Source organism: Trichoderma reesei (genome assembly GCF_000167675.1).
Source record: "Trichoderma reesei QM6a unplaced genomic scaffold TRIREscaffold_10, whole genome shotgun sequence".
Lineage (NCBI taxonomy): Eukaryota > Fungi > Ascomycota > Sordariomycetes > Hypocreales > Hypocreaceae > Trichoderma > Trichoderma reesei.
In genome coordinates, this window is record NW_006711157.1 from 848 (window position 1) to 15347 (window position 14500).

Genomic DNA, 14500 nt, shown 5'->3' on the forward strand with positions numbered 1-14500 from the left:
TAATTAAAGAGATTTTTATATTAAACTATTTTTTATAAGTATTATTATATACTTTTAATAATTTAAAATAATAAGACTTATAAAATTATTATTTAAAACTCTTTTAATAATTATATTAGTTTAATATATATATATTTTATATTTAATAAAGCTTTTTAATAATAATTATATATAATTTTTTTTTTAATTTAAATTATATTAACTAAATAAAATATATAATTAATAAATAAATATATATATTTATATAAATTATAAAAAGCTATTTAAAATTAAATTAACTTTAATAATTAATTTTATAAAGTAAAGTTATATTTAATATTTAAAATATAAAATGTTTTATAAATAAAATATAAAACTTATAATTATTTTAATATATATATATATATATATAGAATTTTATAAATTTTATTATAAACTAAGTATATTAAAAAGAGAAGAATTATATTATGTTTTAATAGTATATTTAGTAGTCTTAGCAGCTTTAGAATTTATTTAAGGGTAATTACTTTCTATATACAGCTACTTTAATTACCTTACATTTACCCCTACCTAAAATTGCATATTACAACTCTACTATGGCTTTCTTAAGCACCACCCACCACCAGAATGGCTTATCATCCACCCTTTCAAATGTTTCCAGTCCTAAAGGGTCTGACCTGATGGTCTTGAAAGTTGCATCGGTGCTCTCTACTTCCTATTCGGATACCGATTTTCGCGATGCCATCCTCCTCGCCGATCAACGGGCTGTGGGAACCAATGTCAAGAACAGGCGCCAACTTCGACTGGACCTCTTAGGAGAGGCAATTGGCTGTAATGGCGAGATTGTTGGAGAAATGGGCTTGGTCGCGGAGGTTTGTCAGAGCTTCTGCTCACTCTCGCGGGTCAATCACTAATGGCAGAGGTAGAGACTGAAAGACGTTCGAGGAGTTGTTGAAAGATTGAATTCCCGGATCCAAGACATGAAGCGCCAGATCGACTCGGCCCACGATCGGACAACGCCGGCTCTTCGAGGAATGGCCTCACTCTTTGAACAGCGACTGGCAATAGAGAGAAAGCAGGAGATTCTTGGTGCTATTGAGAGCTACTTCATCATGACGGATGACGAGATTGAGTCGCTCACTTCGACTATGAGGCCGGTTGACACTTCATTCTTCTCCCATCTCCAGAAAGCCAGACGAATTACCCTTGGCTGTGACATACTCCTGGGATTTGAAAGCCAGACCCTTGGGCTGGAATTGATCGATCGGACATCCGTACATGTAAACATGGCTTTCCAGAAGCTCTATAAATGGGTGCAACAGGAATTCAAGGCGTTGAACCTGGACAATCCCCACGTCAATCCCTCCATGCGGCAAGCTTTACGGGTTCTCGCGGAGCGGCCCTCTCTCTTCCAGAATTGTCTAGACTTATTTGCAACATCCAGAGAGCGATATCTATCTGAAACCTTTCACTGCGCCCTCACAGGCATCACGCCACAGGGCGCTGAAGATGCCTCGATCAGGCCAATCGATTTGACAGCACATGATCCTCTCCGCTATGTGGGCGACATGTTTGCCTGGGTTCATTCTGCCACTGTGGGCGAGCGGGAAGCGCTCGAAACTTTGTTCGCTGTTGGCAAAGATGACGCCCTTCATGCATCAACATCAAATCCCAATACAACGCTCTGGGATCTTCCCGTCGACGAGGCATCCGAAGGTAGTGAATTCAAGGTCCTCGAAGCCCTCGGACAACTCATGGACCGTAATTTCCTACCTGTCGTTCGGTTACTACGCCAACGTGTCGAGCAGGCCATTCAGTCAAATGAAGACGTCATCCCTGCCTATAAGATCTCAACGCTCCTCAGCTTCTATCGGACGACCTTTGAAAAGCTTTTGGGCCCGGGATCTGGCTTAGAGGAGTGCGCGGGCGCTCTGGAGAAAGTCGCCAAACGTCAATTTCGATCCCTTGTCAGGGATAATGTCCTATCCGTCCAAGGAGAGTTCCAGCAAGTTCCTTCGAACCTAGAGCCTCCTCGATTTCTCCAGGAAGCTTTCAAGCAACTCGGAGCCATTCTCCAGATCTACGAATCCTCCCTGTCTGCTTCTGCAGACTCGGGAAGTGAGGTCCAGGGCATACTATCACAAGCTTTTGATCCATTCATGTCTGGGTGCGAGGAAATTGCGAAACCCATGACAAACCCTGAAGGAGGAATATTCCTCGTCAATTGCAAACTTGCGGCAGCTCATTGTCTAGGTAGTTTCGAAAGCACGGCTTTTCGAGCTACCCAGATTCGAGATGAAGTTGCCAGGGACGTTCTGAACCTAATCAACGACCAGCACGCTGTCTTCCGCCGGAAATCGGGATTGGATGACTTGCTGAAGAACCTAGATGAAGGTGAAGAGGTTGATGTGAGCCAGGCGTCAGTTCGCCAAGCAAGTCAAGAGCTGGACGACTTCCTCCCCTCCGCATTGATGGATGCAATGGACAGGTTGAAGGGGCTACAGGATGCGGAGATGGCCCGACAAATCATAGAACAAGCAGCCGAGAAGTTCTGTGCTGACTTCGAGAGGCTGGAGGAGTTTCTTGCAAGCCAGAACAATGCCGAGGATGCGCCTGATCCAGATGGAGGATTGAGTTTTTCAAGGACATCGGCCGAGATCCGCGTGCTCCTCTCTTAGTTACTCACGTCACACACATTCAATACCACTTGATACACTGTTATATCATTTCTTGCTCCAAAGATGCAGACTTTACGGTGCATTAATTACAGGGAAGGAAGCCATTGATTTTGGGGTGACTGTGTTTGATATATCCTCACACAGGATGCGGCGTAGCAACTCAAAGACGCTCTGTATCTTACCTCCTTGATTCCACGCTGGACCGTAACGACTCAACGCTAGGCCGGACAGAGCTGCTCGAACTGCGTCGGCGGCGTGCTCTCTGTTCCGACGGCTCGGAAGGATGCAGTCCTGTAGATTTGGCGAAGATATTGAGAATGTCTGTCAACGAAACAACTCCAATGAGCTTGCCTGACAAGAGAGCGCCAGCCATTGCAGGTGCCGGAACTGTCCCGCTAGACAAGGAGGGTTGCGAAGTCGTCGTCGGCGTGGCGGGCGTTGAAAGAGGTGATGACTGAGGTGCTGACTCCACGATCCACATTCGATGCGATCTTGTCGCCACCAGCTTGGCTATCGTATGACCCAATGTCGAATAGGGGTTTACGTAGAAGACTGGATAGACATCTTGTCCCTTTTCTACCCCTCTTTCGTTAAGAATGACAGAAATGAAGTGCATGCAAGAACTACCAAGCAAATATGCACTTGAGGAGCTTGTCAAATGTCGCACATCCTTTGTCGAAATGTTACCCACCACGTTGTGTCCGCTGTCTACAATTGCTACGCTTGAAAGGCCTTCCTCATACATGAGAGACAAGGCCTCGGTAAGGGGAGCGTCGGAGCTAAGAGCGCGTTAGTTCAGGCTCCCCAGAGACAATGACTGCTCCGCTCGCGGTGTTGGCTCTACTCACTGCACTGAGAGAACGGGCCGCACGCCAATTCCTAGGTCTTGCAGCGTGACTGGGTTGAGTCGGTCAATGGTGGGAAAATTGACCCCCTCATTCCAGAAGAATTCCACCATCCGCAGCTGGCTTATGATTCCAATGACATTCCCAGTCGAGTCGGTAACCAAAACTCTGTGAATGCCGCTCCCAAGCGTTTCTATAGCTTGAGATAGGTTCACACCTGAGTTCATCTTGACAATAGCTTCCCTGGAACATAAGGGTTGGATCTCGCGAAGTGAAATATGAGCACCTCCTTGAGCTTTAGTCATGATGTCATGGAAGAGCGTGGCTTGATCGCCCTCGGGTCGAGAAACCCCCACGACGGTGAGAAGATAGGCGTTGAGATCGTTGTAATCAAAGCAGAAGATCGGCACTGCGGTATGGGCTCCTTCTCTTACGAGTACAACGCCCGTTGGACTCTGCAGAAGCATCTGGTAGTGGAACGTAAGTACGGGTGGAAGTGCCATGAAGACTCTGAGGGGCTTGAGCTTACCAAGGTCGCCTCCTCCACGCTGGATTCAATGTCGATCCATCTCACGTCGTCAGGCGAAGTCAACTCTCCTATGGTGATATCTCTCCATTCCCGACCGACAAACTTGGAGTTTTGGTGCCTGCTAGTGGACGCTGGATGGATGAGAAGATCTTGAATCGCCGCGTGAGTTAGGGAGGGGTGTCGATGACGTGGCGAAGCTGGAGGATTGCGGAGATTCTCAGTGAAGCTCTGTCGATGGGAAGCTTTACTGATGCTCGAGCTCGAAGGCGATCTCTGTGGTGAGGGCGACGCCTTCGGCTCAGATAGCTTGGCGGATTTGTCTGATTCGGTATTGCTAGACATGCTGGATCCTGCCGCTGTCGTTTCCCTGTCCATCATTTGTCAATAGAAAGCCGTGCGATGAAGAAGAATTTGATGGAACAGGGCGAAGAGTTTCCCAAGCTGCATGCACAGGTGAAGCAAGGTTGCAGAGTAGCGGCAGCAATAAGAGAGGTAGGTACTAGTTGTTCAGGATAGCGTAGGAGGTAGGTAGTGTGCTAAGGGAGGAGGATATGGTTGCAGCATTGGGTACTACCTTAAGGTTCGTAGTGATTAGGTAGTACCTAGTAGGTACTAAGGTAGAGAGGTCATGCCTGTAGTTCGCTAAGGCGTCCCTACCTTCCTGACCTCGGCACCATCAGAGCTCACGCATGGCCTGCGGACAAGCTCAGGCTGGTGCCTACATGACCAGGTACCTCTGGCACTGGTACCTACCTTAGTTACCTACTACCTTAGGCGCTGCCTACTATAGGTACTACCTTACCTAACTCTTACCTAGGCACCCAAATACTTGAGGAGATGCAGTCATTGCCGATGGTTTCGACCGATTAGATAGTGCTATCGTGCTCTAGTTTTTCTTATCACACACCCAAAAAAGTACTGCACACCCTTCCCCTCCCCCACCTTCTTCTCACTTCGATTGCCGTATTACTGTCAAGTTTTCTTTTTTGAACTGCCCGCCAAGTGAGCCGTCATCTAACGAGTCTTCTTCCTGCGCTGATTGTCGAACATACTCGCTGGCGTAACTGCGCGGCGCTCTCGTCCGTTGGCCGTCGCAACCATGTCCCTCCTGTCGCCCGACGTGCATGCAGAGCTCACGCAGCTTTTGCAGGCGCTCCAGGCTTCCGACAATGGCATTCGATCTCAGGCTGAGGATCATCTCCAAAACAGCTGGACGAGCTCGCGCCCAGAGGTACTCTTGATGGGACTCGCGGAGCAGATACAAGCCGGTGGGGATAACGCGGTAAGCCTTCACCCTATATAACCCGCAGCTTTCTGATGGCTGAAGTATGAGCCTCTCCCTGACGTTTCTGCCCAGACTCGGTCGTTTGCTGCTGTCATATTCAGGCGGATCTCTTCGAAAACCCGAAAAACGGACACTGGAAACAACGTCGACATGTTCTATTCGCTAGCGAAAGATCAAGCCATCGCCATTCGCCAGAAGCTACTGGAGACACTCGGCTCTGAGACCGATCGAGCTGTCCGGAACAAAATCAGTGACGCTGTTGCTGAGGTTGCACGGCAATATACAGATAACAGTCAGCCTCCATAACAAGCATCCGCATCTCATGCTATGCTTCCCTCCATACTAATTCGCCACTAACACTTGTTGTCTCTAGACGATTCCTGGCCAGAACTTCTGGGAGCGCTGTTCCAGCTGAGCCAGGCAATGGAAGCCGAAAAGCGCGAGACAGCATACAGGGTGTTTGCTACGACCCCCGGAATCATCGAGAAACAGCATGAAGAAGCTGTCCTGCAAGCATTCCAAAGAGGATTCAAAGACGACGCGGTTCAGGTACAACAAAATGGTTTCTGTGATGCAGTACGTCGTACTGATGGTACTTCTGCTTAGGTCAGGTTGGCGGCCATGGACGCTTTCGCATCCTTCTTCAGGACGATCAGCAAGAAAGGACAATCGAAGTACTACGCTCTCATCCCCGACGTGCTTAATATCCTACCTCCCATCAAAGACAGCCAGGACTCAGATGACTTGAGCAAAGCTCTCGTCGCCCTTATTGACTTGGCCGAGACAGCTCCCAAGATGTTCAAGCCCCTCTTCCATAATCTGGTCCAGTTCAGCATTTCGGTGGTTCAAGACAAAGAGTTGGATACGATTTGCCGGCAGAATGCGCTGGAGCTCATGGCGACCTTTGCCGACTACGCCCCGTCAATGTGCCGGAAGGATGCGTCTTACACCACGGATATGATCACTCAATGCCTGAGTTTGATGACTGATCTTGGCGAGGACGATGACGATGCTACCGAGTGGCTGGCGTCCGACGATGTGAGTATCTTGCGAAGTCTGGCCTACACCAGTTAACCCTTGTTGACCGACTGTTACAGCTCGAAGCAGATGAGAGTGATCAGAATCATGTTGCTGGAGAGCAGACCATGGATCGCCTCGCCAATAAACTAGGAGGACAGACAATTCTTGCCCCCACATTCAACTGGCTTCCACGGATGATGACTTCCATGGCTTGGAGAGATCGGCATGCCGCTCTCATGGCCATCTCTGCCATTTCCGAGGGCTGCCGCGATCTCATGATAGGAGAACTTGGCCAAGTTCTCGACTTGGTAATCCCAGCCCTCCAGGATCCGCACCCTCGTGTGCGATGGGCTGGCTGCAACGCCTTAGGGCAAATGAGTACCGATTTCGCCCCCAAGATGCAGACCGATTTCTACGACCGGATCCTGAAAGCCATCATCCCCGTCCTAAACTCGCCGGAGGCTCGCGTGAAATCTCACGCGGCTGCAGCTCTGGTCAATTTCTGCGAGGAAGCAGAAAAATCCATCCTGGAACCTTACTTGGACGAGCTTCTATCTCACTTGTTTCAACTACTCCAGAGTGAGAAGCGATTTGTACAGGAACAGGCCCTGTCAACGATCGCAACTATCGCCGATGCCGCCGAAGCGGCATTTGCGAAATACTACGACACCCTGATGCCTCTTCTCGTCAACGTCCTTCAGACTCAGAATGAAAGAGAATACAGGCTACTACGTGCAAAAGCAATGGAATGCGCAACTCTCATCGCCCTTGCCGTTGGAAAAGAGCGCCTTGGCCAGGATGCCATGACTCTTGTGAATCTGCTGGCACACATCCAAACGAACATTACGGACGCAGATGACCCCCAGGCTCAATACCTTATGCATTGCTGGGGTCGTATGTGCCGCGTTCTTGGTACTGACTTCATCCCTTTCTTGCAGAATGTTATGCCACCACTTCTCGAGCTTGCCATGGCCAAGCCCGACATCCAGCTTCTGGATGACGATGAGCAGGCAGAACAAATGCAAGGAGAGGAGGGATGGGAATTCGTACCACTAAAGGGGAAAATGATTGGTATTCGCACTAGCACCATGGATGACAAGAATATGGCCATTGAGCTCTTGGTCGTCTATGCTCAGGTGCTCGAAGGCGCATTTGCCCCCTACGTTGCGACCATAATGGAGAAAATCGCACTGCCTGGCCTCTCATTCTTCTTTCACGACCCTGTCCGCTACATTTCGGCCAAGCTTGTCCCGCAGCTGCTGAGCTCCTACAAGAAGGCGTACGGAAACCCCTCGAACGAACTGACTGGCCTGTGGAACGCAACTGTCGATAAGCTATTGGAGGTCCTCACTGCAGAACCCGGGATTGACACACTCGCGGAAATGTATCAGTGTTTCTACGAGTCTGTGCAAGTCCTGGGGAAAGGGTGCCTGACAATGGATCACATGAATCGCTTCATCGACTCCGCCCTTTCTGCGCTCGAAGATTATAAGGACCGGGTTGCGGAGCGTGCCGATGCCAAAGAGGGCGCAACTGCTGATGACTTTGAGGATGAGGCAGAGGAGACTCTGATTGCAATCGAAGACGACCAGACTCTCCTGTCCGACATGAACAAAGCTTTTCATTCCATCTTCAAGAACCATGGCGTTTCATTTTTGCCTGCCTGGGAACGTCTTATGTCGACATATGAAGGCTTCCTCGCATCCTCCGACCCCACTCAGCGACAATGGGGTCTTTGCATCATGGATGACGTTTTGGAGTACTGTGGCCCGCAGAGTATTCGATATGCATCCTATATCCAGCAGCCTCTCATTGACGGCTGCCAGGATGCCTCTGCCGCAATTCGCCAGGCAGCTGCGTACGGCATCGGTGTTGCAGCACACAGGGGCGGCGCTGCATGGTCAGCGTTCCTCGGCGGATCCGTACCGTTCCTCTTCCAAGTCACACAAGTGCCCGATGCCCGGAATGAGGATAATGTATATGCGACGGAAAATGCATCGGCCGCTATTGCTAAGATCCTTCATTACAATGCGAGCAACGTTGAAGACGTTCCCACCGTGATCACGCGGTGGATTGATACCCTACCAGTCACGAATGATGAAGAAGCAGCGCCATATGCTTATGCATATTTGGCAGAGCTGATCGACCAGTGAGTAACATGCCCTGACTTCCATGTGCTGGGGGTGATGGAAACAGGAGCACGTGGCTAACATAGACTCGCAGGCAATATCCATCCGTGATGAACCAGGCCGGCAAGGTTTTTGTATTTATTGCGCAAGCCCTGGAGGCCGAAACGCTCCAGGGACAAACTGCCAACCGCGTAGCGGCCGCGGCGAAGATTCTTTTAACAGCTGCCAACGTAGACCCGATGCCACTGCTGCAGCAGTTCTCCCCAGAGTCTCAGCGAACGATTATGGGATATTTCAGCTAGCAGTGGCCCCTGGTCAAAGGGCCTCCCAAGGTATGCGCTGATTGATAGCCAGTGAACAAATACAAAGCATATTACAATCAATGCTTGGCAATTCGATGGTGCACTTGGGAAGTTGGAGGTTGGATGTTGGAAAAAAGTCAGTCGGACGCCGCTAAGATATAGCATTGGGTAGAGTGAATTACATCAGAGAAGGGTTTATATCTGCTTTAATGGAGGAAATCTAATGGTAGTTTTGGAAGGGATACCACATGAACACTTGGAATTATGCATTTCGATAGGTTACTGTATATACTGCAAGTTCAATATGATGGGGGTTCTAGATACCCGGATACCTGACATATTAGAAGGGAATATCTGAAAGGAACTACTAGTACACTACCTTCTGTACCTTATTTTCCATGAGGTTCCCATTACACCCCATACTGGGATAAGTACCCTGGTACCTAGGTTTATACTACTAGTATGTACCTAGGTAGGTACGAAGCAGTTGCCGTAAACAGTCTGGTGAAGTTTACTTATAATTCTGCCTTTTTATACCGCCTGCCCAATATGGTAGCGCGTCAGATCCTGCGTTCTCACGATATGGCTATCAGGCAGTCAATCTCTTCTTCATTGTATCTGCTTACATCCTGCGCGCAATCCTTTCGTAATCATTGTCTGAGCAAGTGCCCCTTCTCCCGCCAATCTCCCGCCGAAGCAGCCTCTGGCCTCCAAAGACGCAGGCAATGTCGTCCCCCGATCATCGTACCGGAGTGAAACGGCCTAGTGAGTGTCTCTCGTGCTGCTTGTCAAACTTTTGGCCGGCGAGACGTGGCTAATCTTTGCAATTTCCCGCAGGAACGCAGTCGCTCCCGCCGCCGTCATTGCCCCAGCTGGTTGCTGAACAGAAGACGCCGATTCCGGCCACCGACAAGGATTCCCAGCGGCTCATTGTCGTGCTCTCAAATGCCAGCCTTGAGACATACAAGGCTGTCCAGGGCGGTGTCAACCGGGCTGGGCTCCACCGGGAGGAAAAGTACTCGCTTCTCAACAGCGACGAGCATATAGGTGTTATGCGCAAGATGAACCGCGACATTAGCGATGCACGGCCGGACATTGCGCATCAGGTTGTGCTCCTTGGGCCCATGACGACGTGGAGGCACCCAGACTAATGTTCGCCAGTGCTTATTGACTCTCCTGGATTCACCAATCAACAAGGCCGGCAGGCTCCAAATCTACATTCACACAGCGAAAGGTGTGCTTATCGAGGTATCTCCCTCCGTGCGTATACCCCGGACGTTCAAGCGATTTGCAGGCCTCATGGTGCAGCTCCTGCACCGGCTCTCGATTCGCTCCACGACTTCCAACGAGAAGCTTCTGCGTGTCATTCAAAATCCGATCACGGATCACCTGCCGCCAAACTGCCGCAAGGTAACTCTGAGCTATGATGCCCCAGTAGTGCGCGTACGTGAGTACATGGAGACGCTTGGCCCCAAGGAGAGTATCTGCGTGTTTGTTGGAGCCATGGCAAAGGGTGCCGATACTTTCGCCGACTCAATAGTCGATGAGAAGATCTCCATCAGCAACTTCTCGCTATCGGCAAGTGTCGCGTGCAGCAAGTTCTGCCACGCGGCCGAGGATGCGTGGGACATTCTCTGAAATCTTGACCATGAGAAGTAGATTAGCTTGCTGATCGAATACAACTTGGCTTGACGTTGATACAACATCCCGTTTTGCCTGTGCTCAGAGTCAAGTACAGTATCGTCGGCGCCATGACTTGTTTTTCCAACAAAAACAGTCGGGCGCTGCCATGTGATTGATTTCCAGTGACAATGTCCGCGTGCTGACTTTTGGCCACGCGGATCTTACCCTTTCAGGCTTAGCCCAGGTTCCGATTTCTTCTCTTTTTTTCTTCTCTTTTTTTTCTTCCCTCTCTTATCCCCCTCTGTATCCGTAATCCGTTATCTTTCGCCCAGTAAGAAAAAAAAAGTAGAGATAAGGGACAAAAGCGAGGAGCAAGAACCTGTGAAGCAGAACTGCTGTAGAGCTGGCGCTCCATCCGTACCTATACATCTTCATTGATCCAGACTTCCTGTCTGTTAGAATCACTTCTACTTCCTCTTGTTTTCTTTTCCACCCCCGTTTCCGACGACGCTGCGCTAGTGCTTCAACGCACTTGAATATACACAATCGCTTAAAGGCACAATCTCAACCTCGCAGCATTACTAGTGACAGCACACGAAGTGGAAAACCCCAGGAGAACCTCTGCCTGCTTCTCATACGAGCCTCCACCTCTGGCTTGACCCCTTGAATCGATCACAATGGGTGTCGGAAACAAGCGCACGCTCACAAAAACGAGACGGAAGACGCGGTAGGGCATTTATTATATGGATGGGGCCATTACCCTCAAGCTGACCTTTGGTAGGGACGTGGACCAAGTCATCTCTGATCTCCGATCTCACAAACACCTGAAGCAATACAAAGACACCAAAGCGCCGGAGGACCTCCCCGGGCTGGGGAAGAACTACTGCGTTGCATGCGCCAGGTGGTTCGACACTCCCTTTACCCTGGCTACCCACGAGCGCGGAAAGCCGCACAAGAGAAGGTAAGTCTGCGTTTGCACTATGCCTCTGGTTTTCTTCGCCTCGGCTGACGGACTCTGCTAGATTGAAGCAGCTGCGAGACGAATCCAAGGCCACCTCAAAATCCGAACAGTCGAACGTCCTCGAATCCGACAAGCCAGAGACGGCGCAAGACTCTACTGATGGCGGCGTCGAAATGGTCCTGTAGTCTATTTCTGGATCTCCGTCGAACGGCCGTTGACGCCGTATGTTATACAAACCGCCATGGATTAGCACTAATCTTCGTCAAAAAGTCTCCTGCTATCTCAAAGCCCGCCCGCGCGGCCGTACAAGACCACTAGGCCGACTAGAGGAACGACTGCGGAGCCTGCCTCTTGCTGATGGCAGTCGAGACTGGCGTTGCTCAGAGGCATCACGCTTCAGGCTGGGTCCTGTCGATCTTGGAGGGCTCTCCACAAAAGATATGTCGGTCGTCCTTGGCTGCCGTCAGCAAACGGATGCAGTGCCTCGAGCCTTCGTCTTGGCGGTCGAGTCCTGGAAATGAGGCCGCTTACATATAGGTCGCTTCTCCGTCATGCCCGGGTTTCAGATCCGTACTGGGCTGACTGAGGTGCTGACGGTCTCGACGGAATGATTGAGGTATGGGGCACTATATATTAAAAGACAATACGAATCAGATCAAGCCACATCGACAGACAAAGTTCGCAGCCAGTAGCAGTAGCGGTAGCACCTCGGGGAAGTCAACGCAAAAGGCGTTCATGTTGAGGCCGTAGAGAAAGCTGGCGAAGGACTCGCCAAACCTAGCCAAGCTTTCGTCGATGAGTTGAAAGTGCATCATGTTGGCCTCGAGATCAGCCATGGAGTCGGAAAGCTCCGCAAACATGGGCTCCAGCCTCTTGAGAGGAAACGCGGCATCGCCGTCGCCTGTAGCATGAAGAGAACCGCGGAACGACGACTGTGACGGCGGGCGAAGGGGCGTGGTAGGTCGCGATGTCCATGCGCGCGGATCTGGATGACGTCCGCCGCTCTGGTGAACGTCTGGGGCTGTTGGTGGCACCATTTGCGGAAGCAATTCGCGTCAACAACTGGTCATAGGATATAGTTGGTGGTTTCTTGGTGAGAGATTGTGTGTAAGCCGAACGCGAGTTGTTGTTGTTGTTGTTGTTGTTGTTGTTGTTGTTGTCATATGTGACGTATCTGCTGGCGAGACGCAAGTACTATATCGAAACTGAGCACAAGTCTCTCTCACAGTCTAGCCCCTACAAGGACGCACTAAACCCCTCCAAAGGCTTGGACTGCAAAAGCATTAAAGGAAAAAGATAGGAAGGGGGGGAACAAAAGAGAAAAGAATTAAAAAAAGACGGATTATGTAATTTCAAGGTTAAGGTGAGCAGGCAACTGCCTTATACTGAAAAACTTCCTTGGCCGTACAAGTGAACCTCATGTACCAACATATATACCACCAATCTTTCAAGCTGTGAACCTCTCTCTTCCTTACTCACAGAAGCTTCCTTTGCACCTGGAATCAGCCACTTCATCGTTCATTGCTCTCGTATAACCATCCGGCACCATGGGGGCCGAACAGTCCTCGAATGCGGGATCGCGCCGTACCGACACTGAGACCACTCAAAGAACATGCTACTACGAACTTTTAGAAGTTGAGAGGACTGCCACTGATGTTGAGTAAGCTCTCCGTGAGAACATTCTCTCGCCAGCTCAGTTATTCATCAAATGTCATTAGAATAAAAAAGGCATATCGCAAGAAAGCCCTAGAACTGCATCCAGATCGCAATTTCAACAATGTTGAAGCGGCCACCAAGAAATTCGCAGAGGTGCAAGCTGCCTATGACATATTGTCTGACCCTCAGGAGAGGGCCTGGTACGACTCACATCGCGACAGCATCCTCAGTGGCCAGGACGATGCTCATGACGGATCTGCGCCTCCGACATTCCACAATGTTCGCCTCACGACGGCAGACGACATCATGCGTCTCATCTCCCGCTTTAATACCACCGTTCCCTATACTGATGATGCCAACGGCTTCTTCTCCATCACGAGAAAGACGTTTGAGCACCTCGCTGAAGAGGAAGAGGCTGCTGCCGACTATGACGGCACCGAGTGTCCCGATTACCCGACCTTTGGCTCATCCAACAGTGAGTTTGACAGCACTGTGAAACCTTTCTATAGTGCCTGGACCAATTTCACCACGAAGAAGTCGTTCATGTGGCAGGATAAGTACCGCCTCTCAGATGCTCCGGATCGCAGGACCAGACGATGGATGGAGAAGGAAAACAAAAAGATACGAGACGACGCAATCCGAGAGTTCAACGATGCTGTTCGTTTTCTCGTCTCGTTTGTCAAGAAACGAGATCCACGCTACGCGCCAAACAGCCAGAGCGAAGCAGATCGCCACAAGTCGCTTCGGACCGCCGCCGCTGCGCAAGCTGCGCGATCACGGGCCGCTAACAAGGAAGTTCATGCGTCATTCGAGGTCCCAGATTGGGTTCAGTCCAAAGAAGACGGGAATGAGGAGGCTCAGCCATCAGAGACTGAGGAGTCGGAAACCGAGATCCTGGAATGCGTGGTCTGCAATAAGCGGTTCAAGAGCGAAAAGCAGTTCGAGTCCCACGAGCGCAGCAAAAAGCATATCAAGGCTGTCCAGGACCTGCGGCGCCAGATGAAGAAAGAGGGGGCAACCTTCGACCTGGAAGCAATGACTGCCGATGCGGAACCGTCACGGAACGACGAAGATGCTGCAAGTGTAGGACCGGAGAATGCGTCGTCTTCACCAGAGGAGAAGCCAGAAGAAGGATTGGGGCAATCGAACAAGCAGGCGGATGAGCAGGAAGCAGTCACTCAAAACGAAGCATTACCAGATCAGAGTGCATCAGGAGCAGACGAAGAAGCAGCAGCTGATGGCGAAAAGCTCCATGAGACGTTCGACAGGTTGAATCTACAATCGACAAATGGAGACTCGATTCACATCGATCTGGACGAGGACACACCGGGCGATTTATCCGAGCAACCTCAGGAGCCTTCGATTGACGACACGAAACCGAAAGTCAAGATTGGAAAGGCAAAACTCAAGCGGCAGAAGAAGGCTGCGGCCATGGTGGCCGAAAACGAGGTAGGTTTCGTATTCTCATGGGCTGATGACTAGGTTCGAACCTG

At 50.2% G+C, this 14500-nt stretch overlaps 7 protein-coding genes across 7 annotated transcripts; 5 read left to right on the forward strand and 2 right to left on the reverse strand.

Moving 5' to 3' along the window:
* Positions 1 to 575: 575 nt before the first annotated feature.
* TRIREDRAFT_62685 (intra-Golgi transport complex, subunit 6) lies at positions 576 to 2657 on the forward strand (the record flags this gene model as incomplete). Its single annotated transcript, XM_006965530.1, has 2 exons — positions 576 to 851; positions 906 to 2657. 2 exons carry the CDS (start codon positions 576 to 578, stop codon positions 2655 to 2657), a joined length of 2028 nt encoding a protein of 675 aa, XP_006965592.1.
* A 178-nt stretch (positions 2658 to 2835) lies between these two features.
* TRIREDRAFT_62351 (uncharacterized protein) lies at positions 2836 to 4373 on the reverse strand (the record flags this gene model as incomplete). Its single annotated transcript, XM_006965687.1, has 3 exons — positions 2836 to 3436; positions 3506 to 3969; positions 4032 to 4373. 3 exons carry the CDS (start codon positions 4371 to 4373, stop codon positions 2836 to 2838), a joined length of 1407 nt encoding a protein of 468 aa, XP_006965749.1.
* Positions 4374 to 5031: 658 nt separating this feature from the next.
* Positions 5032 to 8767, forward strand: TRIREDRAFT_78158 (uncharacterized protein; the record flags this gene model as incomplete). Its single annotated transcript, XM_006965531.1, has 6 exons — positions 5032 to 5313; positions 5389 to 5608; positions 5690 to 5865; positions 5923 to 6354; positions 6414 to 8485; positions 8560 to 8767. Exons 1-6 carry the CDS (start codon positions 5131 to 5133, stop codon positions 8765 to 8767), a joined length of 3291 nt encoding a protein of 1096 aa, XP_006965593.1. The 5' UTR covers positions 5032 to 5130.
* Positions 8768 to 9492: 725 nt separating this feature from the next.
* On the forward strand, positions 9493 to 10503 carry TRIREDRAFT_121955 (uncharacterized protein; the record flags this gene model as incomplete). The annotated part of the gene is made up of 3 exons (XM_006965532.1): positions 9493 to 9532; positions 9605 to 9873; positions 9929 to 10503. 3 exons carry the CDS (start codon positions 9493 to 9495, stop codon positions 10403 to 10405), a joined length of 786 nt encoding a protein of 261 aa, XP_006965594.1. The 3' UTR covers positions 10406 to 10503.
* A 404-nt stretch (positions 10504 to 10907) lies between these two features.
* On the forward strand, positions 10908 to 11567 carry TRIREDRAFT_78162 (uncharacterized protein). Its single transcript, XM_006965533.1, has 3 exons — positions 10908 to 11117; positions 11172 to 11351; positions 11413 to 11567. The coding sequence occupies exons 1-3, from the start codon at positions 11068 to 11070 to the stop codon at positions 11534 to 11536; spliced, it is 354 nt and encodes a 117-aa protein (XP_006965595.1). The 5' UTR covers positions 10908 to 11067; the 3' UTR covers positions 11537 to 11567.
* Positions 11568 to 12001: 434 nt separating this feature from the next.
* Positions 12002 to 12388, reverse strand: TRIREDRAFT_107616 (uncharacterized protein; the record flags this gene model as incomplete). Its single annotated transcript, XM_006965688.1, has 1 exon — positions 12002 to 12388. One exon carries the CDS (start codon positions 12386 to 12388, stop codon positions 12002 to 12004), a length of 387 nt encoding a protein of 128 aa, XP_006965750.1.
* A 510-nt stretch (positions 12389 to 12898) lies between these two features.
* On the forward strand, positions 12899 to 14489 carry TRIREDRAFT_62613 (uncharacterized protein; the record flags this gene model as incomplete). Its single annotated transcript, XM_006965534.1, has 2 exons — positions 12899 to 13011; positions 13070 to 14489. The coding sequence occupies 2 exons, from the start codon at positions 12899 to 12901 to the stop codon at positions 14487 to 14489; spliced, it is 1533 nt and encodes a 510-aa protein (XP_006965596.1).
* Positions 14490 to 14500: the final 11 nt, after the last annotated feature.